General features: G+C 45.4%; 1 protein-coding gene across 2 annotated transcripts; it reads right to left on the bottom strand.

Moving 5' to 3' along the window:
• Positions 1–6565: 6565 nt before the first annotated feature.
• CDADC1 (cytidine and dCMP deaminase domain containing 1) lies at positions 6566–21924 on the bottom strand. Of its 2 annotated transcripts, XM_063149290.1 has the most exons (9): positions 21765–21924; positions 18248–18342; positions 16566–16743; positions 15141–15719; positions 13165–13214; positions 11980–12149; positions 10756–10945; positions 10077–10137; positions 6566–8901 (listed from the first exon to the last, which is right to left on the bottom strand). In XM_063149290.1, the coding sequence occupies exons 1-9, from the start codon at positions 21919–21921 to the stop codon at positions 8828–8830; spliced, it is 1554 nt and encodes a 517-aa protein (XP_063005360.1). In that variant the 5' UTR covers positions 21922–21924; the 3' UTR covers positions 6566–8827. The 2 variants fall into 2 exon arrangements, with proteins under 2 accessions (XP_063005360.1, XP_063005361.1); XM_063149291.1 differs by lacking the exon at positions 10077–10137.
• Between the last annotated feature and the right edge of the window lie 1398 nt (positions 21925–23322).

Here is a 23322-nt window from a genome sequence, read left to right on the forward strand (position 1 = left end):
TCTCTGCCGACATACGATGTAGGATGCTGCAATGTCAAACCTTATTTGATACAGCAGAGTGCCAGGAATCTTTAAACCATAAGCTTCTGTCATGGGATTTGGGCAGCTTGTGCTGAAATCAGGAAAATCTGATTACAGGCTCCCCAGAGTGTCCTGGTGTGTACAGCAGCAGGTGTGAACTCGAGAGAGGCCAAGGATTCTGGCCTTCCACAAATGTGGGCGTTAAGACCGCTTGAGCCTCTTAATCTGCATTCTCCAGAGACAAGATCAGATGAGAAGGAAAGAATGACTTGGGCCTCTGCTGTTATCTAATGATAACAGCACTCACAAGAGGGAGAGGAGATCCAGATCCCATTTGTTCTCTAGCATGTGCTTTGCTCTTGCTTGTGAAATTGGAGCACGGCTGAGAGAGCCCAGGCCTCTCTCCAAGGGATGCAGTGGTGTTTGGTCAGTAGAGAAGCTTTTTCTCTGGGCCAACAAAGGCTTCATTTCTCTTTCTGAAGCAGTAGCACTTCAACATTTTGGCAGAAAGCGCCTTTCTGCAGAACATCTTATGCCTGGCAGTGAAAGTTGAGGCAGAGAGGATACAGGTTTTGGTCCCTATGACATAAAAGGGATTGTATGTAACTCTCCCACTCCTTGACTAAGTGTTCTTGCACAAAGATGCAGGTTTTCATGGACTGAGTGTAAGGTGTCCCAGAGCATCCAGTGGGAGCTTCTGCCCCATGGTGAGAGGCAATCCTGTGAGCAAGAGCTGCTGTGGCCTGGGGAGGAGAAGGAATTGCCATCCCGGCCTATGCTGAAGGGAAGCCTTGCCTTCAGCAAAGTCTCCAGTCCCTCAGGGTCTGATGTGTAAGGCCACAAGGTACCAGCAGCCCAAGCCAGCTCTGAGCACAGTTGGTGCTGGACAGGCAACGTGGGATCAGGCTAAGGAGAAACCCCAAACAAGGTTAGCAGTTTTGGCCATGTGGTTGAGCTCTAAGCCAAGTGTCTCACAGGGCTGTGACTTGGCCCAGCTCCCCAGGAACCCCAGGGAGAGGCAGGCGGTGAGCCCAACCCTCCTGACTCATGGTCCTGCTCCACAGCGCCTGCCTTGAGCTGGCCTCTCTTTCCAGGAATGTGAGAGGAGGAAAAACAATCAAACAACCCACCCCCTTCCTATGGCATTGCTTGAGAGGGGGTAAAAATTACCTTTCCCACCTCAGGCTGTGTCACATTGAGTGGCAGCACAGGACAGCCTGTGCCAGGGGTGTAGCACCAGCCACGGCCCAGCCATGGCCAGCAGCTCCCCCCACCCAGCTCAGTAATGCCGGGGCACTGGGGACAGGGACGGGTGGGGTGCCAGCACATCCTGTGACACACCGGCATGCCTTGCACCCTCACCACTGCTACAAGAGCCCTGTGGCTGTTTCCTTTGCCCTACGGGCACTGGCAGCTGCTGGGAGGGCTTTGCTGCTGAGCACTGGCCCAGGAAAGCCCCGTGCTGCCCTGCAGAGCCCTGCTGTGGCACGGCACAGCAGGCATGCCCAGGTGTCCCACGTGTCTCAACCTCCTCCCTCCCTTGGTGTATGCTCAGGTCTGCACGTTGGTATTGATGCCCACAGGGCCATGGGATATGTGCTTTTCTTCAGAGCCACTCTCTCCCCCAAGCACAGATTTGGGAATGGAATTTCCAAATGTCATTGTCCCATAGCCAAAAAACGTAACCCATGTATTTTAACTGCCACACTGTGCCAGCAGACAACACCTCCAGCATGTTGAGTTTGACAAGTAGTTGGACACAACCAGCACCTGACTACCAAGGTGACAGATTGGAGCAGTTTTTTGGTTGCATGACAGACACCAGCCCAGCCATGGCATCATAGCCCAGCTCCTCACAGTTAAAGAAAGAAAACCCACCCAAATCCCCAAAGCAGCTCTCCTTGAAAGAGCTACCACTATGCCAGTGAATAGAGTTATTCCTTCTGAGAGCACGGAGAAGACAGCACCTTGTCTTTGGGGCCATGAAGTGCCTTACTCAACTCTTACGAATAGAGGTCCTTTATTTCCAAATTGCTGGGTACGTTGTCTCTACTGGCGCTCAGCTTTGGCAGTGCCCTTCAACTCCCTTGTAGAACAGCTGGCTTGACAAGCGTTTGGATTTAAAAATACCCTTGTCAAAGCAGAGCCCGCTGCATCTGTTTGTGCAAACACGCAGCCAGGGCTGGCTGTTCGGCACACCCGGCACAGCCCTGCCCCGGCAGCCAGCGGGGAGCAAACAAACCCGGCCTTTGCTCGGGCAGATGGTCAGATGCCCAACAGGCTCTGTGTGCCTGGGACAAGCGGGAGCCTGCAAGGAGCAGGGCTCTCAAAATCCCATGGGGGAAGTGGAGAAAGGCATCTCCTCCCCATTTTAAAACTGGGTGTGGGGGAACATTTATATCCACAGATGAACTCGCCTTGTGCCCCAAGGAACGTCAAGGGCAGAGCCACAATTAGCTCATAGCACAGAGCAGGTTCTTGCTGTGGGCTGACAGCCTTCCTGTCAAAGGCTCAAAGGAAAGTGACACTGAGGACTAACAGGCAAGAAAGAAGGACGTCCCAGGGGACAGCAGGCATTGCAGAGGGAGGAGAGACATATATGTTCATTCCAACAAAAGACCCAGTTCTCCTGCTAATACACACAACTTCTAGCCATGCAGTTAAGCTCCTCTGATTCCTGCTGGCTTTTGTTTTCTCTAGCTAAATCTGTCTTGCCTCAAAACAGGAATGAAAGACTAAGTGAAAGTGAATGCACTGGCATTCACACTATCTTACATATGTCTTTCAGGTAGTTCTGAAATAACATTGGGGAGGAGGAAATGTGTCTGTGCTGGCATTTGTGTGACACATCCCAGAGGCCTGGCTTTTGTTGAAGTTATTGTCCAAGTGCTTCATGGTTTCCCCACATTTCTCCAACCCCTTGTTTTTCCTCCAAGTTAGAAATTTAACTGCTCTGGTGGAAAATTTACTGGCAAAGCAGTGAGGTGACCTCACTGGAGCCAAAGTACAGACAGTTGAGCAATGAGGGTGAAGGAGGAAAAAGTCAGGTTTAGTTTTTAAGTATACCTGTCTTGTGCCACTGAGGAACACGGTGAAGCTGGAACAGACCCCATCCCTCCAACAATGATCCTGTAGTTACAGGAAACCACCCAGTCCTGAGGCAGAGCCTGGCTTCCTGGGAAATCAAAGTGGAAAATTTCCTGTACAAACAGCTGATACTTGGGGTGCAGAAGATAAACGTCACACTGCAATATACCCCAGGGAAAAAACCATGCTCAGCATTTTCCTCTGCATGTCTGTTCCCAGCCCAAGCATGGTGGAGCCTGTGCTGCTGCACGTCAAGCAAGAAGGCCCTTTATCTACATAGCAGATGTGCCAGCCACAATTTTTCTTCTTCCCATTTATGAACTTAGAGCTGCCTCGAGTGTTCTAATGTTTATCATGACCATCAGCACACCTTTGTCGTCTTCTGTCTGCAGCAACAGGACTCTCTGGGTACTGGTCACAGTCACAGAATCACGGAGTGGTTGGGGTTGGAGGGGACCTCTGGAGACCACCCTGTCCAGCCCCTCTGCTAGAGCAGAAACAGGCTGCAGAGGATTGCACCAAGGTGGGTTTTGAGTGTCTCCAGGGAAGCAGACTCCACAGCCTATCTGGGCAGTCTGTTCCAGTGCTCTGTCACCCGTGCAATAGAGAATTTTTTTCCTCATATTCAGATGGAACTCCCTGTGCTTCGTGAGTACCCATTGCTCCTGTCACTGGGATCCACTGGAAAGAGTGTGGCCTCCCTATCTTTACACACCCAGCCCTAAGACATTTGCTGCACTAATATAATATATGTAAATAATGCAATACAAATTTTGTGAGCAGACGAGAGCTGGAGCGGCTCTTGAGCGGCAGAGGCCCGCCGCGAGTGCCAGCATCCCTGTGGAGCCCGGCACTCCCTGGGTCCCGATCTCCGCGGCCTCCCCGGGCATTTCCCCGCCACCAGCGCCCTCTCCCGGCCTTCCTTCGCCGGCTGCCGGGGGCGGCCGCGCTGAGGAAATTATTTAATTTATTGCCAATCAAATCTGAGCAGGGTAATGAGAAATAAAGGTATCTTAGAACAATTCCCCTTTACTCCTCTCTTCTTCCCGGGCTCAACTACATTCCCGAATTTTCTACCTCCTCCCCTCCAGCAGCACAGGGGGAAGAGGAATGGGAACTGTGGTCAGTCACCACACTTTTGTCTCCGCCGCTCCTTCGCCCTCAGGGAGGGGACCCCTCACACTCTTCCCCTGTTCCACCCTGGGGTCCCTCCCACGGGCGAAAGTCCTCCATGAACTTCCCCAATATGCATCCTTCCCTCGGGCTGCAGTTCTTCATGAACTGCTCCAATGTGGGTCACAAGTCCTGCCAGCAAACCTGCTCCAGAGGGGCTCCTCTCTCCACTGACTGCCCACAGATGCTGCCAGGAGCCCCCTCAGGACGGGCTTCCCATGGGGTCACAGCCTCCTTTGGCAGGCACCTGCTCCAGCGTGGAGTTCTCCCTGGGCTGCAGGGGGATCCAGGCTGACTATGGACCTCCTGCACCAGGGGCTGCAGGGGGATCCAGGCTGCCCTATGGACCCCTCTGGGCTGCAGGGGGATCCAGGCTGCCCTATGGACCCCTCTGGGATGCAGGGGGATGCAGACTGCCCTATGGACCTCCCTGGGTTTCAGAGGCATACAGTCTCCCTTACAGACCTCCCTGGGCTGCAGGGGGATCCAGGCTGCCCTATGGACCCCTCTGGGATGCAGGGGGATCCAGGCTGCCCTATGGACCTCCCTGGGCTGCAGGGGGATGCAGACTGCCCTATGGACCTCCCTGGGTTTCAGAGGCATACAGTCTCCCTTACAGACCTCCCTGGGCTGCAGGGGGATCCAGGCTGCCCTATGGACCTCCCTGGGCTGCAGAGGGATCCAGGCTGCCCTATGGACCTCCCTGGGCTGCAGGGGGATCCAGGCTGCCCTATGGACCCCTCTGGGATGCAGGGGGATCCAGGCTGCCCTATGGACCCCTCCGGGATGCAGGGTGATCCAGGCTGCCCTATGGACCTTCCTGGGTTTCAGAGGCATACAGTCTCCCTTACAGACCTCCCTGGGCTGCAGGGGGATGCAGGCTGCCCTATGGACTTCCCTGGGATGCAGGGGAATACAGGCTTCCTTATGGACCTCCCTGGGCTGCAGGGGCTCAGCTGCCTCCCCATGCTCTGCACCAGGGGGCTGCAGGGGAATCTCTGCTCCTGTGCCTGGAGCACCTCCTGCCTCTCCTTCTCCACTGACCTCGGTGTCTGCAGAGTTGCTCCTCTCACATATTCCCACTCCTCTCTCTGGCTGCAATGGTGCAGCTTTTCTTCACTTCTTAAATCTATTATCCCATGGCACCACCATGGTGGCTACTAGGCTTGGCCTTGGCCAGAGATTCATCCATCCTGGAGATGGCTGGCATTGGATGTCAGATATGGGCAAAACTTCTGGAAGCATCTCACAGAACCAACCCCAGAAGCCACCCACGACCAAAATCCTGCCACACTAACCCAACACAACTGTAACCCAGATCTATTTGAAATCAGCACATACCATCAGCCTTCTTTGCATTCCTATTCTCCAAGCAATGTAACTTACTGGATCCAAGAAATTAAAGCCAGATATTTGGAGTCTGGTTTGCAGGCACAATGGCTGAAACAAAAAACCTATTTAGAGGACTACCAAGCTTTTCAGAGTAGTCCCCACATTAAATATGGCTCTGGGAAGCCTGTCCCTTTGCCAGCCTGGCTGTGTCCCACTGACTGCTCACTGTGATCTACAGTGACATTTCAGTTCAAGAGCACTTCTGAAAGGCATCTCCCATCTGTCCCCACATACGGTATGTGGCTCTGCAACATGAGCCAGTCTTGGAGGGCACTGAGTGGATTCCTTTCAGCTGAACAGGAAAACTGTAGGAATAGCTGTAATACACTCCACTGGCTCTTGGGCCTTCAGTACAAATGCCTGGGCTGGAACCAGGTGGATGTGAAACCCCTGGTGGGCCAGAGCCCCAGCATCACCCACTTGATGGTTCAGCCTTGCTGCCCTACAGCTGCACTGGGGACGGGCACTGTCCTCGGCCCCGTCACCGCAGCGATCCTGCTCTGCTCTGTGGGGACTGGGAACCGGGGCCCCTGGGGATGCCCACACATGCAATGCAGGGCAGCAAGGCAGGAGGTGAGACAGGAACCAGTTTTACTGTTGGATGGTCAAAGCTTCGTCCACTTTGATCCTCTCCAACCAAGAAACAGGCCATGGAGGTGGCAGCTTGCAGTGCTCCCGAATGCAGTTCCCATTCTCCCAAGGAAGAGGAAATTAATCCTCATGGGCCAAGGAATGGGATCCCAGCACTTTCCCAGAGCTCACAGGAGGCACAGTCTCATTTGAGACAAATTCTTCAGGCAGAGCAGAGGAAGGCCTGTAAGGAGTGTGAACATTCCAAAGCACTCTGTAATGTTCCTAATAACCCAAAGCACTTAAAAATACACTTCAGTACTTACTGTCAGAGTAATTTATTAGCAGGAAGCATGTTTTGCTGTAAGGCAGACAGTTAACAGAGAATTTCTGTAATTCTCAGTCAGAAGGCCAAATTATTACTGATAGTTAATACCTGCAATTAAAATGATTGTTCTGAAATGAATGAGTCTCAAAATGCATATGCAAATTTCATACAATGTATAAAATATATAACTTTTACATTTCTTGAGTAAATACCTTGCAGTTTTTATGTAAGAAACAAACATCCTGGAGTTGATTTGCAAAATAAGCACTGAAGGAGATGTCCAGTATTCTGTAGCTCTCCCTGGTAAGCAGACAAGCTGAGCAGCACCTACAGAGTCCATAGGCTGAGAGAGGAACCCTATTTGCATTGCTCCTGTTGGTCAAGATAAAGTCCCTACTTCGTAATTCCAGTAAAAATTAAGGTAGGGTTATACTGACGATCAGAGCCTAGAGAAATTTCTCAGCCTCTGGAAGATTCTGTAGAATGTAGTAAGACAGAAATAAAGCCAGGCTTCCAAGCCTTCAGCCTTACAAGGGATTACAAGTTCCACAGAAAGTTTTGTAAAAAAATCTTCTTTTTAAAAAAAGTAAATAAAAGTAAAGGTAGAATCTTAACTCCTCTTGAAGCAGAGACTAGCAGCAGCATTCACTGTAGTTATTTCATGTGTGTGATATTTGACTTCATTTACTTCTCTGTGTACCCAGGCCACCTATGAAGTTTAAGGGACTTTTCAATTTCAGCTGTTCCTATCAAGATACAGATTTTACTGATTTTGATACCAGCAAACTGATCAGTATAAAACTTGAAGGGGCCTTAAATCTGGCCCTGTTTTTTTCCTTGCTTCTACTTCAAGTAGATGACCATTGCCAATGGATTATGGAAACAAGAAGGTTTCAGTGGGTGGACTGCAGCACACTTTTTATTCTAATTTGGACAGTGTACGCTATCCAGTCACAGCCCTGCTATGCAGTTCCAAGCTTCTCCAAAACCTAAAAGAAACAAAAAGAACCTACAGATGCATCTTAGGACATGATTCCCCTTCCAGGACTTTAGGAAGAGCAGCAAAGACAAGACGCATGAAAGAACTGGGAAAGGGCTGTTTACGTATCCTACCAGCAAGAACAGAAAAAGATTTAAAGCATTTGCACTGGAGAGCTCAGCAGAGGAGTGAACAGAAAGTCTTGGGACATCTGCTAAAACAAACAGTTCGAGGTCAGATTCAAAGCAGGAAACAGATGGGAATCAAAAGATTCTGGGTACAACTCTTTGTTCTGGTTATGCATTACTTGACCCTTCAAAACTAGCCACACTAGACTGCAGTTCCAGGGGCTGTTTCAATGTCACCCTTGTAGTGCAGTCATCCAAGAGAAAAGCACCTGAAAAGATTTGGGCTATTTCACTGGTACAAATCATCCTATCTAAGACACAACAGGACACTGATGGTTTATTAGCTCCTGTAGTCCTAGGAGCCTGTCACTGAAGATTAACAAAACCTCAACACTAGCAATCTTCACAGGTATGTAGGTGCCAGTGAGATACATACAGTAAAATGCTTTTATGCCTGCCTCCAGAAACTGAGAAAAAGAAAAGCTAATTTTAGTCTTCATTAATTCAGATGGACTACATGTGAGGAAGCACATGGAGCAGCAAGGCAAGTACCAGAAAACTAAACAGCTCTGCTGTATGGTAGAAGTGTGTATGAGAGACAAGATTGGTCTCCAAACCATTTAGCTAGTAATGACTGCTATCCCAATGGTTTTGTGTCCATTATACTGAGAAGCAGACTCAGAAGCAAAAGCCACTTTCAAGAAGAGAGAGAGTTGCTGGTGATTATTTACCTACCATTTCCTAGAAGATTCCCTTGATGACTGTATTTGAAGAAGTACGGCTTATTTCTGCCATTTTCTAGCCCAGAACTTATAAATCCATTCCCTCAATCCATACCACAAGCAAATAAGACACCATTTTATTGTTACTCTGATCTACCACCAATGAACTTTCAGTTTTCTTTTTTAATGTGTTAAAAATGATAGCCACCCAGTTACTTTCACAGAAAATACAAGCAGCATTTTTTCGCCAGGAGCTTCTAAATTAAAAAGACCTTCAGGTAATGCTGTAAAACATTTAAGACATCATAAATAAACTTATTCTAAAATTCACTTTCCAAACAATAAATAAAACTCTTCCTTATTTGAAAGTGCAAACAGGCTGTATTATAAAAAGTACGAAGCAAGACTGCAGGAAGTGCTTAATTATTCAGTAATGACCAAGACACAGTTTCTTGCTTTGGTGCTGCTGGTCATCCAGCGATTTTGTTTTCTGGACCCCATCTAAAGAAAAAAACATGCATGGACCATTAATACAACAGCAAACATAGCCAATGCTCAGCATGGACAGGGACACTGGAGTAACACTGGGGGTGGGGAATGGGGTGGAGATTGTCTTCTTCTCCTTACAGAGGAACATGCAATAATCATTATCTAACAGGAATACACCAAGGAAAGAGAGGAACTTAAACCAGTGCAGTATTGAAAATGCAGGCACACCACATTAAAGAAAATTGTAAGAGAAATGAGCCTTGTTAAAAGCTGTCAAACAAAGTACCCCGGGATTAATCTTTCTCCAGCTGGGTCATTAAGAGAGAGAGGGACAAACAAGCCCTAACGTTTTGCAGTGATCACTAATGCCATAAACACTACTCTGAGCCCTTCCCTCCCTCATTCCCCCAGCCCACAAGGAAGTAGCTAACAAAACACCTTCTCCACTAATATATCTCAGTACATGATAGGAATTTGCTCAGAGTATGTGGCTATTTGTGTGCCACAAAAACTACCTTCAGTCTGTCTTACGCTCCTGACACAGTACTCAATGCATCTTTACACTGCATGCTCAAGCCTGAAGCACAAAAGTTATTTAGCTGCCATTTTCCATGTTGTTTTCCCCTCTGGATGAGTAACATTTTAATGATTGGTAGCTGACAGCAGATGCCTATGATGGGTCTGTTTTGTAGCACAAAAAGGCTTCAAAGTAAGACTCATCTAAACTCTGTTTTGAAAAGATGACAGGTCCCTTGCTACAGGGGTGTGTGTCAACAAGGATTTTGTGACTCTAAGGAGTCCAGTCCAATTTATCTTGAAAAATAATGATACTCTTTATAGAACACAATCTAAAATGTCTTTCTAGAACAAAAGTTAAAACATGATAAAGCAGTCTAAAATTATCTACGTGCCAAGCAGCATGTTGCTGACCTTCACAGTAGCATTGCTAGATTTTGCAATGTGTGTCAATGACAAGCATTTTGTTACAAGTTAGTTCACCTACTACAGTTAGTTATTACTATAACAGCTCATCTATTCAAAAACCTCAGAAAATGTTTCATAGCAAAATTTAACTCACTGAAATCAAGACTAAGACAAAACAATCTCAGAGGGAATCAGGTTAGTTTAAAATGTGATCTCACTTATTGATTGCAGTCATAAAATGAATTAATGAAAAAAATACTTACTTTCCCTGGCTGTAGGGTCATGGAATTCAAGTGCATTAGTGTGCAATGGACTTAACTGCCACTGATAAAACAAGAAGAAAATGTTTACTTATTCCAGAAGACAGAATAAGGAGCTAAGTGAGACAGGAAAAGTACACTACAGGCCTTCACTGAAAGGCATGACCTGTGAGGTGGGGAATCAAGGACTCCCTCTTGAACACTCTTGCTTTGAGTAAAATGACTGTTACAGCATGCAGATGTTAAAGCTGCTCACACCTACAGTGCTGCAGTCTGTCATGGAGACTGCCCTGCCTGCAGGTGCACTTGGCCACATTTGAAACCCACCACAGCTCTTCTGGGAGCTGCTGGAAGGATCAACAAAATCACACAGCAACCTCTGAAATCAGCTGTCATGCTGTGACAGGGGAGGCTCAGACAGAACTTCACCATGTGGAGAGACCACCTCCAACAACAGTGAGTTAGAGGGAAATCCTCCATGTAGATAAAGAGAGGGTCTTGCCCCATCCTCTGGCACATGGCACAGCAGTGCTCCCCAGAACTGTGACAGAGCAACCTCTCAATTCCACTCACCTGACTAAACAGCACAGCACTCCTCTGTGCTGGCTGCAGATGACTGCTCACTCTAATCTCCCACCAATGCTGCCCCAGTTTTTAGAATACAGTGTATTTAGACACTTACTGTAAATTTGCTTACACCCTCAAGTTCATCAAACTTCATATACGATATATCTGCTTTCTTTTTTCCAGCATCATCATCTCCTGCATAGATCTGCTTGATACCAGCTCCTTTAATTAAAGGGACACATTCATCACATGGACATTTTGTTACAAATATCATGCTTCTCTCATCTGGCTTTATTTCTCGACACCTACAAGCAATCAGAAAACAGAATTTCAGAGTTTGTATCTTGGTAGTTTTCAATTGTTACAAATTTGATGCCTCAAAAAGCAAGCAAAGAAGTGTTATTTACTCTCAGAAGCAACTTATTTCTAATCAAGTGCACAAGTACACAATGGAATCTGGCTTGGTATCACTATCTGTGAACAACACCCATCCCGTGTCTCCACACCTATTATTGTTGGAAGCTTCACCAACTGCCACACTTCCTCATTTTGGTCTAGCAAGAACCAGAGCCAGTGGTTTGTATCTGAAGAATAACTGAAGGAGCCAATATCCTTTAAAACCCAAGTTCATATAAGAAATCTCAAGAAACCCTAGGAGCTGACTGTGCCAATATACATCCAAATTCTACACATAGGCATAAAAAAGACTGTGATTGCAATCCACAATTCATCGCAGTGACATCATACATTGTCCTAGTTTGGGCTGGAATACAATTAATTTCTTCTCAGCAGCTGGTGCAATGCTGTCCTTTGGATTTAGTATGAGAATAATGTTGAAAACAGACTGATGTTTTAGTTGTTGCTAAGTAATGCTTACTCTGAATCAAGTGCTTTGATTCATATTCTGGCAGTGAGGAGCTGCACAAGAGGCAGGAACGGTGACCCAAACTGGACCAAAGGATATTCCATGATAGAGTCACTCCCAGTATATCAACTGGGGGAGTTACCTAGAAGGGACATTGATCAGAGTTTGCTGATAGGGTAGGGCATTGATCAGTGGCTGGCGAGCAATTGTATTGTGCATTACTTGTTTTTACCTTGGGTTTCATTTTTATTATCATCTACTATTATTAATAAATTTTGCTTCAATTAAACTGTTCTTGTCTCAACCTACAAGTTTTACTTTTGATTCTTCTTCCCATTCCACTGGGGCAGGGGAGTGAGCAAGAGGCTGCCTGGTGTGCATCTTCCCCACTGGGCTTAAACCACAACATGCATTTATTGTGGAATTGTTCCCAAACCATCTCATTCTTCTCCGTGGTGAGAACAAACCCATTACCTGAATGTCAGGGCGTTCTGCTCCGCATGGATAATGTATCTGAACTTTCTGATTTCCCGATCTTTTTGCTTATCATCCATGTGTGGAAAATCAGCATATTCAGATCCAACAGGAAAGGCATTGTAACCACAGCCTACAAAATACATTGCTCCTGTTCCATCACAGCCTCTCTGCAACAGGAAACAAAGCATCAAATTTGGATGGTATTTTAACTGAGTTCTAAGTCAAAGTACAGTGGAATGCATACTTTTGCATGCTCAGACAGCTCAGCTCTTGCCAACTGCTCCATGCCTGTCTGAAGCTTTTCCACTGAGCCCTGTAGGAACTGCACAGGTGAAGTGTAACACCTCTGTTACCTGCACCAGGCTTTTGAGGCTTTCCTTTTGGCAAGTAATAATGACAGCAGGGACAAGAAGTCTGAAGGATTTAGTCCTTCCTTAACAATGCACATGATTAAATACAGCTGGAGTTCATCCCTGATGTGCCAGAGATGGTGTTTTGCCAGTCTTTTAACAGACTCAGTGACCAGGGGGCTGATAAGAGGCAACTGGCGATTGAAGTAAGAAAAAGAAACAAAATAGCTGTAAGCAGCTGACGATGGAAGTGTTAAAAACAAATTAAGAGTATGTTGCAGCTGCATGAAGAATGAGGCCTCCTGGGATTGGTAGCATGCATAAACAGAGATACAAAGAACAAAAACTTTCTGTTTGGATGGGAAAAAGCACTGTAACAATATTCACAGAAAAATACAGCTTTGATCTAAAAAGGAATGTGCTTAAGCCCATACAGCATTTCACTGCAACAAATATCCTCAGGAGACCATCAGGCTATAATTGCACCTGTGCAGGGGCTCTGCAGGACACATGCTGCCTGATCAGCAGCTGTGGCAACACCTTGTAGCCAGGATACCTGGAATAACTGACAATGACTGGGGAAGCGGGTGCACTAAAAATCCAGAGCTATTACATCTGGATTCCCATTTATTTTAGTAACTGTTGTAGTTACTGAAATAATTTCTACTTCTCCTTCATCTTAAAGCATTACAATGAATCAATCAGCTTAGTTACTAAACCTGCATGTGTGTGCATGAAAAACAGAAGTGTATAAACTTAAAGGAAAATAACAAGGGCAAATCCAGTGTATGAATTGGTAAGTTCAAGAAAAAGTAACTTTTCCAATACTTACCGATTTTTCCTCTGCCCAAATAATAGCTCCAACTCCCGTTTTATGATCCTCTAAAATACATAATATTTTAGGAGTAAATAACAAATAAAGCATTTCTGAGTTACCTATACATTAACATATGACATCCTAGAGTAAGGAATAACATTTACTGTTGCTTTGTGAACAGGAGGAAAGAAATGCAGAAAGATTAAAAGTTTGTAAATCACATGATTCTACTGTAAAAGCTGGGTGTGTTCTTACTGCAAGGCAGTCATTCTAAGATTTTGCTGTGTACATCTGTTCACAAATGAAATGAAGCAACCAACACATGGATAAGAAAATGCATGCCAAGAATATGTATGGGCAGGTTCACAAATGTGAGAGAGCTAACTGATAGAAACCTTCTTATTAAGTCATTAATTTAATGACTTAATTTCTGCTATTCTTTAAGTTTACGCTTCTTTGATCTGAAGTCATATAAAAATTAGGCCTATTTTATACCAAATTCAGAGACAAAATTTTAACAATTGGATTTTGGTGGTGTAGTCTATCACCACCATAGGAAAACTGGTACAGAGCTTTCCTTATGTGACTTGGATGGTTTTTATGGCGCTTGAAAATCTTCCCCAGTAGCTACTGATGAGAATCTTGAGCATATCAAGGAGAAAAACATTTCAGGCTTCCATTGATTAATATTGCAGAACACACTGTTTCCATTAATCATTTCCATCATCCTTAGTATCACTGCCATATGCAGTAACTCAAAGAGGGTCTTTCCTGCCAAAGAGGTACTTTATCAAAGCTGTCTTCATCTATATTCTGCATATTTATTAGACACTGATGAAGAGATGATGATAATGACTGATTAAACCAGCACAGAAAACATCCTATGTTCTTGCTCCCTTTATATGCACCTATATAATAGTGTAAAGCACCTAAATATGTGTGTGAGCTGCTATTTATTTTAATTTCATTGCAGTACAATAAAAGTTGGCTCAAACCCCAGACCTGAGTCCAGGCTAAATACTACAGCTAAACCTGAATTCTGCTGCCCCAAGAGTACTCAAGCTTGGTCATTCCATCTTGTTCTGTATAATGGAAACTGTTCAAAGAACTCATAACTGGTTCCATGAAACTTCTGAATTACATCTAAAAAACATCATTTCTGCAATTTTTGGAGACAAAATTTGCTGAGGGTACCTGACTTAACAGGTTGGGTTTGGATGGGTGTGTTGGGGGATTAGTTTTGGTTTAAGCTTTGTACATGGACTATTTGTTTGCTTACAATGGTTTAAAAAAAAGCAACTATCATATCTAGAGTACAAAAACATCTCTATGGAGTACCACCAAGTTTTCTATTCTCTGGAAAAACTTATCACTTTCCTGCATTGGTAGCCAGAGAGAATAAAGAAGCTAACAGAAGTCATCTCTATCAAGGGAGAATCAATAACTATCTTTCTACATCAGAAACCTGGACATAAAACTCCAGCATCTGTGCAAAGAAAATCCCCACCAGACATATAAGCACTTCCACTAACAACATTAGGACTAGGAGACTTAATATAATGGTACTTAATGTCCTTCTGAAGGATATTATTTCAGTGCTTTTTTCTGAAGTGTACATAATCTGCTTGAAATATTGACATTTATTTGATAACAGAAGCATCTTGTGAGACTTCAGTAAAAAGAGCCTCAGAGCAGCTTGAAGAATTTAAATGTCATTCTGTTCTATTTTCAGTTGGACACATTGGCAGGGCAGGGTTTGCCAGCACTGTATGTGAAACACCTGCACTGATTTCCTCATGGAAAGCTTTCACACACAATACTGTGTGCCCCTGAGGAGTCTTTACTATTATTGTTGCACTCATTCCACACGGGTAGGAATGGCATTGAGCAGCTTGCTCAAGGAAGTATTTGGAAGAATAAGACTGAAACGAGGAACTTGCTCTACTGCTGAGCCCCCTACTGATCATTCCTTCAGCCCAGTAAGGACTCACCTGTCCGATAGGCAAGCAGCCTGGCCTGTATCATGCAGTGCCTGGCCACGTCCTGGGGCAAACACTGATCCTCTGCCTCATTTGTTCGCTGGGATCCGCTCCTGTAAAACCCAAAGCATCCAAAGACAGGCACGCTGGCAGCCACTGATGCCAAGACCAAGACAAGATCTTTCATATTCTGTCTAAGGTTGCTGAAGTATGGGTTTTCACAGAGGTTCTCCAGTCCCATTGTCATCAATATTTGCTTGTGCATTTCCTCATTTGAAATTAGAAATAAACTTTCATACTCTTTTATTCTCTCTTGCCTACATGCAGTATAAAAGTCAGTGTTACAGTCAGGCTGTGATTTTGCTATTTTCTGAATAAAATCAAACTTGGTGGAAGTTTCTTCAATAAACTGCACCATGTAGCACACCAAAGGCTGAAGCAACACACACACACGAGCACGGCTGTTTGACTTCAGTCTTTCCACTGCTTTGGCATCCAGCTTTGCATCCTCAGTGCTCATTGGATTGGATACCTCGCTCTGCAAGCTGATTTCAGGATCTGCAGGCCAGTAAGAAATCCTGTTGACCCCAGCTGGAAGAGAAGATAATGCAGCAGAAGGAACCGTGCAAGCACAGTGGAACATAAAGCTCATATTCAACACACTATTGTCTAACCCTGGTTTTGCTTCTTTAAGGCCCCAAGTCCTCCCTAAGGGGTGTCTAGACAACAAAAATGGTGGTAGATACAAGTATCAAGGGTTATCCAACTTGATAATCAGACTACAGATAAAAATTTGAGTTACCCAAGTTCCCAGATCTTTGTGACTGCCTAATTTTGCATCTTACATACAACAGATAAATTAGCAACACACAAAAACAGTTAGCACTGACACTTAGCACTCAGCAGCACATTGCCGCTGAGATTAAAAATCAATATTTGCAGAAGGGCTGTACCGGCAGATCCCATTTCTGGAAGTGAATGATCTGGTTTGTCTTCGTATCTCATGGGAAAGGAAACCCTTAAGTACTCCCTGTGATTTCTGCATAAAAACCCACTCTTCCCTGGGGTCAGTGACAAGCAAAGGGAAAGCAAGGGAAAATACATCCATCTAGGCCTTGTCATGAGGCTTAGGGCTGCTCTGGCAGAGTGCAAAAGGACAGTCAGAACCTCAGCAGTGCATCCCAGCCGAGAGACAAGCACCATCAGTAATAATGGTTGCAAATTACAGGGAAACAGGGTCTTGGCAGCAAACCCCAGTTTCTTGTCCATCAGCTCCAAGAAATGTACATTCATTTTTTCCTTATGGAAAACATCAATGCACACTACACAAATCAGGGATTGGCATTCACAAGTGGGACAGTCCAAAGAGAAAACAGGCTTTCAGTTTATAATGACAAGTGTAACATTTACTCCCACTCTACTACAGTCATTGCTTACCATTTACAATCATTTTTAAACAAGTTGAACATGGTTTTCTGGAAAAATAAAGATCACAATTTTTAAGTCTTGATCCGTGTTTAATGAGTGCAATCTGGCCAGCATGCAAGTCTGGACTGGAGCAATGAAGACCAATAATCTTCATATTTTTCACCACAACCAGACCACTCTTCTTCACCTACAGAAAAAGGCATTATTATTATTATTTTACTCTTTTTCAACACTGATTCCATAAAGATGTTACATCTCTTCCTTGGATAATAGTAACCAACCAGCAGTAGAGCACAGAGCTCTTCAGTACAAGCCAATCATTAAACAATCTGCACTTTCCTAAGCATTTCTTGTTGTTTTCTTTTCACATGTGCTGGTTAATATCAGGGTGCCATGTCTCTGTCAAACTCCAAAGAAGGACTTCTCACAAATTCCTGATTTTTTTCTGGTCATTTCTTTGCCCTTAACAAAATCCAGAAGCAGCATAGAAAATTCTGTCAATTATAGCTGGAAACTTCTCTGAATCAGCCAGCATCTGGAAATGCTCATGAATTTAATTTCTGTCTTAAGCCTGACTATCCTGGGAGCCAATAGCTTCCCTAGCTTTATTTCACCTCTTCATTTATGTAATGAATCCTGGTTCTAAAGAATCTTCCATGGAAGAAGTCTGCACACCACAGACAAGAGCTACTACATCTGGATTCCCATGTATTGTGAAAAAACTGGATAAAAACTAGTTTGATGAAGCTGGTGACACAGATCTCTTTAAGCAATCCAGCTGCTACTGAACACTGCTGTCTTAGATCTGTAAATTATTCAACTGCTTTGTGGTTACAGAAATGAGACTTCACTAAAGCCCTACGTACAAGCCAAGTGACATTTCTAACTGAATTACTAAATTTCAAACTGCTTTTGACGGCTGTAGCTGCTGCTCATCTATTCCTCCTTCAGATCTAGCCTGGGACATACCCAGCTCCGAAAATTAGGCCTAATTGTCACTCAGGTTATTCTCCTATCTCTTCTTGCCCTGGCTGATACATGTGCTATGGATCTTAGCACATGGGTATGCTCTGCACAATGCAGTTATCATTTAAAAGCCCAGTAACAACTCTGATCACAACAGGACATCCTGTTCCAGGTCAGTCTGAAAATGCCTCTTGACTTTGAAGAGTAACTGGTTACAGTTTAGAAGACCCACTCTCAAGGGCAGCTTCTTTTCCTTGCCACTAAAGTAGTTACCAGCAGTTCTTGACCAGCAAACATTTCAAGTACTCGTGTACACCTCCACGGTATAAAGGAACTGTTCATCTACAAGCATGAACATTGTAACTCTACAAGAGTCTCTCTGCACCAACAACCATACCGACTTTCCACACAGGGTACATACCACACCTCCTTTGTCATGCTCTTTAAAACACTGGCTGATTTTTAGTACTTGCCTCACCTCTTGGGGTAAGTATCTTGCCTTTCACAGTTTTTCAGAAAGAGCATGCTATTTAGCCATCTTGCTATTTTTCTCCTACTACTGGATTTTTTTCTACTTCTAAGAAATATTTGAAAAAAGTTTACTACATTTGGTTGTTTGTTTTTTTTTTTCATCTGGACTATGTGTCATCTAAAGAGCAGTTGGGTTAAATTCACTGAAGGAGCCCTTCAGAAAGACCAATTAACAATAAGCACAGACATTTTACCTGGGATTTTTTCTGCTGCTCATGTGAGGGAAAGAGCTCCATCCAGAGACTTAATAAAGTAAAAAGATTGACCTTAGAAAGTCTTGGCATTTGACCTGTTTTGAAGAAAAAAAGAGAAATATTAATTAGAGAATATTTATAAAGAAACTCCATATTGCTGAACATTATTTTTCAAGTCTTTTATACCACAGCTGCTACAGAAGCTGGTTCTGCTCTTGCAGCAGCTACATCCACACCATCCCTTTCAGGGCAGTTATTGCCAACTCATGATGCTCACATCTAGATGCAGAGATCAGATTTGCACAACAAGAAGAACTGGTGAAATTTTCACTGAGCTTCAGTGAGTTTGTTGGACTCAGAGGGGTAGAGCAGAAATCACAGATCAGACCATCAGACCCCACAAAACTTAATGTGCTCAACTGATTCACAGACGCTTAGAGAAATCTGAGACAGGTTCTAATTCAGCTTCAGGCTCACCACAGAAGAGGGCAAAAATATTCAGGCACACACATCATGATCTTACACTGATGCCTGCAGCAAGAGAGGATGAGCTATTGTGAAACCTTCCAGTTACATCAGTTCTGGAGATCCTGCTTCTGGATTCTCACAGTCTGCTTAGATTTTGGCTAGCTTTTTTACAAAAATTTAAACCTTTTGCTCAGGCTGTCACTTCTGACAAAATATCCAAATCCAAAAATCCCTTCTCAGAGCACCACCTTGTGCTGTGCTTCTAGTCCAAATCTGGAAGTTGTCCTGTGAGGGCCGGCACAACTCAGCACTACTGAGTGCCCCACAAAGGAAAAAGGAGGAAGCACTGACTGTGCTGCTCAGTAAAGCTTGCACCATTCCAGATGTAAAGCTATCTTGCCTCACACTTGGCAAGAAGTTTATAAAGTCTTGGAAATATCTCCAGTCCCCATTTCAGGGGTGCTTACAGAGAGCTGTAATGAACACATATTCCTCTGCAGGTCTCACATGTGCTGTCTGACAATAGTAGTATTTCTATCTTTTCCCACAAATGTTACAGTGTTTGCAAAGGAGGTAATGGCAGTGGCAAGAATGGAACAGAACAGAGAAAAACATTCGTTAAGTAGGTCTAGCAGCTTGGAAGAGATATAATCAGATACTAAGATTGCCTAGCTGAGGGAGAGGTTAGTTTAATGACATGTCTGTGAACCCAAACAATTAGAACAACAGATAAACATATGCAATCCATGACTGAAACACCATTTTCAGATGGTATTTTAGCAGCTTTTTTCACACATAAGAGTGGTTTGGAAAGCAAATATGGGCCTGTCAGCAGCACTATCTGATGCCACATTGTCCACTGTTCCTGAGGCTGCCCAGCTCTGCTACCCCACTTGGCACCAGCACTGCAAGGGGCACCTGTTAGCACAGTCAGATACGTGTGCTAGAAATGGCAAGAGGCACACACCAAGACCTGCTGTCACCTGTACTAAAAGCAAACAGTAAAAAGAAAGTCTACAGGCCACACCTAAAGAAGCAGAATCTGTTTTGTTAAATGGGCACTTGAGTTCATTCTCATTACAGCCCCTGTTTACTCCTGTCATGGCACACACATGTACAGTTCCCAAGTGGCAAGGTAAAACCAACAGTGCAATTTATACCAATGCAAACACACACACCTTTGTGTTTTCTACAATGGCCCACATTGTGGCACACAGAGTAGACTTAAAACTGCATGCACCACGAAATAGTTTTAATTACTCTTTGTTTTCTTGCACCTAACCCAAATGTGACCTCTCAAATGCATGGGAAACAAACTGAAGAACATCCTGACATGAATTTATATTGAGAAGCAGGAAAATATTCTGAAGAAGGAAAGATCTTTAGTTACAGTTATCATATTTGAGTGTTTGCATCTTACCTCAGGCAGTTAAACATTCCCTTAGGTTCAACAGGATGAAGAGAAGGCTGGTTAAAATGGACTGGAAAAAAGGCAGAAGATGCCTTACAGAATTAAAAGCAACTGCAGAAGACTGGGGAAATAAAGGAATCAGGCTCTCTGCTACACAGAGCAAAGCCACATAAGAGGAGTGATCTCTCCAGGTGCATCAGGCCCACCTCACACAAAGGTATGATTTTATTCCTCCTAGTTATGGATCTTGCTTCAGTGAGGCGAGGCATGCTCCAGGGAAAGTGTGTGTGTGTGTATGTGTGTGTGTGTGGAGGCTGGTGCCATAAACCCTGCTGCACCTGGAAGCCAACAGGAGCAGAGCACAGCCTACCCGGACATGGCTCGGATCCAGGATTGTGTCCTGCCAACAGTGCAGGAGTTCCTAGCCCAAAGCCTGAAAGCTTCTAACAAGTGCTTGACACCAAGGAGGAAGCTTCCACTGACATCATTCTGCTGCCTGGGAAAAGGAAACTAAAACCCATTTTCAGATTTAATAAATTTTGCTTGCTTGGAAGCAGGCTTTCCACGAAACTGGGATGAAACAAAAGTCATATGTCCACCCAGGAGAGCTGGCTGCCCTGCCATGGTGCTGAGAACCACATATACATCACATCTGTATGCACACACCACTCCCTTGGGACACAGCAGTGGGGTCTGTGCAATCTACCAGCATCTGTTTCTCCTGGGCACCCCCAGCCCTGTGAGAAAGTTGCTCTCTACCAAACCCATACCATAGGCCTGCCGTGCAGTTAGTTAGAAAACCCCGCAGGTGAGCATTTTCCTGCACATTGCATTGTATGCACATTAAATATACCTGGTATAGGGCAAGAAATTGCTGTAATGGGATGGAAGGGGGGAGCAAAATACAAACCTATGTTATCAAAAGGCCCTCGTGGAGAAGGGTGTTGTCAAGAAGGACTGGGGGAGGATGGAGAATATATATATTTTTTTTTTTAAATTTATAGATATATGCTAAAGATACTACACAAATAAGTATATATATCCTTTATGTATACATACACACACTGTATATGTAGCATAAATGTACACACACACACTATAAATATATAGTATCAAGTGCATATAAATATATATATATAAAGTATCTATATTCTTATGTACTAGAGATATGCTATCTATACTTATACGCATATTTACTTATGAACGTATAGGTACATATAAGTACACAGATACTTTATATATACACACACGTACATATATGCATATATATACACATATGTAGATATATGTATATTTATGTATATATACACATTACTGCACTGTCTGTGGCGGTCAGGAGCACTCTGTGAAGCATCACCGGTAGAGAGGGAAGGCGCGGGCTCTCCGAACAGCCCCGGTATGAGGCTGAAAGTGTCCCCTGAACAGAGGACAGACCAGGCGGTCCCTGGCAGGACCCGGTGGGTGAGGCGAGACCCGCGAGGGGCCGCTCAGCGCACACCTCCCTCACATACACCCACCCACCCGACCCGGCCCGGCCCGGCCCGGCCCGGCCCGCCGTCAGCGCCGCGGGGCCACGGTTCCGTCACGGCGGGCCAGGGCCCGGCCCGCCCTCCTTCCCACCCCCGCAGCCCGGCTCACCGGCCATGCTGTCGGTCTGCGTGCTCGCCGCTTTCACCCGCGGCCCGGCCGCCGTCTCCTCCGCGCCGTGCATGGGTATGGGTATGGGTGCGGGTGCCGGTACCGGAGCCCCCCCTGCCGCCGGCCCGCACCTCCCCAAGGGCGGTACCGCCCCCATGGCCGCCCCCGGGGCGGGGTCGGTCGCACGGCAACGGCCGCTGACGGGCGGGCACCCCAACCAATGGGAAGCGCGAACGGCGGGGAGGGCGGGGCTCGGAGGGGCGGGGCGGTGGCTCCCAGAGGGATCCGCGCTCCGTAGCGGGAAGTTAACGGGGACACGGGGACACAGGGGCACAGGGAGAAGGGCACGCGGAGTGCGCCGCGCTGGAAGCGGCCCGCAAGGATCAACCAGTCAGCTTCTGGCTCGGCACAGCACCACCCCCAAGAGTGACACCATGCGCCCGAGAGCACTGTCCAAACGCTTCTCGAGCTCTCTCGGGTTCCAGTGCCCAAGCACCGTGTGGGTGAAGAACCTTTTCCTGATATCCAACCTAAACCTCCCCTGACACAGCTTCAGGCCATTCCCTGGGGTTCTGTCACCGGTCACCCCAGAGAAGGGATCAGTGCCTGCTCCCCCTCTTGCCCTCCCGAGGAAGCTGTGCCCGCCATGAGGGCTCCCCTCAGTCTCCTCCAGGCTGGACAGCCCAGGTGCCCTGAGCCGCTCCTCACACGGCTTCCCCTCAAGGCCTGTATTCGTAGCTCTCTTTTGGGCACTCTCCAACAGAACCACAGAAGAAGACTCTCAGAATATTCTGAGTTGGAATATTCCACCAGGATCAAGTCCCGCTCTTGCTTGAATGGGATCCTAGAAAGTTATTTACTGCAACGGGGGCTCAGCTGCAAAATGGTGCAGGTGGAGCAAAGAGAAAAGCCTCTGCTACTGTGCTGTACTTTCTGTGCTGTGAGGGACCTGGGGGCTGTGCTCTGACAGGTTATTCAGCTTTCATCAGAGGTGTCTAGAGGGACCAGCCTTCATTAAAAAGCTCTGCTGGGCATCTGTATAAACCAAGGCATCTGCTTGTGACCTCTGCGCTTTTTGGTCAGAGCCTCTGAGGTGGTGTTTAATGTCCCCACCATTTTTTTCTATATATCAGGGCATGTAAAAGCTTCTCTGTGGATACATTTTGGAGGTATATCCATAAACTGCTGTCATGTATAAAACCCCCAATAATTATTCAGAGTCAGTGACAAAAAAATCCCATCTTGAAGAGTTTCAGAAATCTTAGACCATCTAGACAAAAAAGATTAAGGAATAGAAGGACTGAAAATTAATAAAAGAATTCCTGAGGATTTAGGTCAGGAATTCCTGACCAGACCTTTGCTGAATTCTGTGTTAAAATAGACTGTATCAAGCAAAAGGGTAACACCTTTCAGTACATTTTTCTCCTGGTATCCCAAAACCAAACGAAGATTTGCCAGAAGTTTCTCTGCTCTGTTACACCTTGAAGAAGTTTTTCCCCCCCTCCCTGTGTTATAGAAACTTCTTTTTTCACAAGTAGCTTGCTGATTCAGACACAGT

This window comes from Melospiza melodia, chromosome 2 (assembly GCF_035770615.1).
Source record: "Melospiza melodia melodia isolate bMelMel2 chromosome 2, bMelMel2.pri, whole genome shotgun sequence".
In the NCBI taxonomy this organism is placed as follows: domain Eukaryota; kingdom Metazoa; phylum Chordata; class Aves; order Passeriformes; family Passerellidae; genus Melospiza; species Melospiza melodia.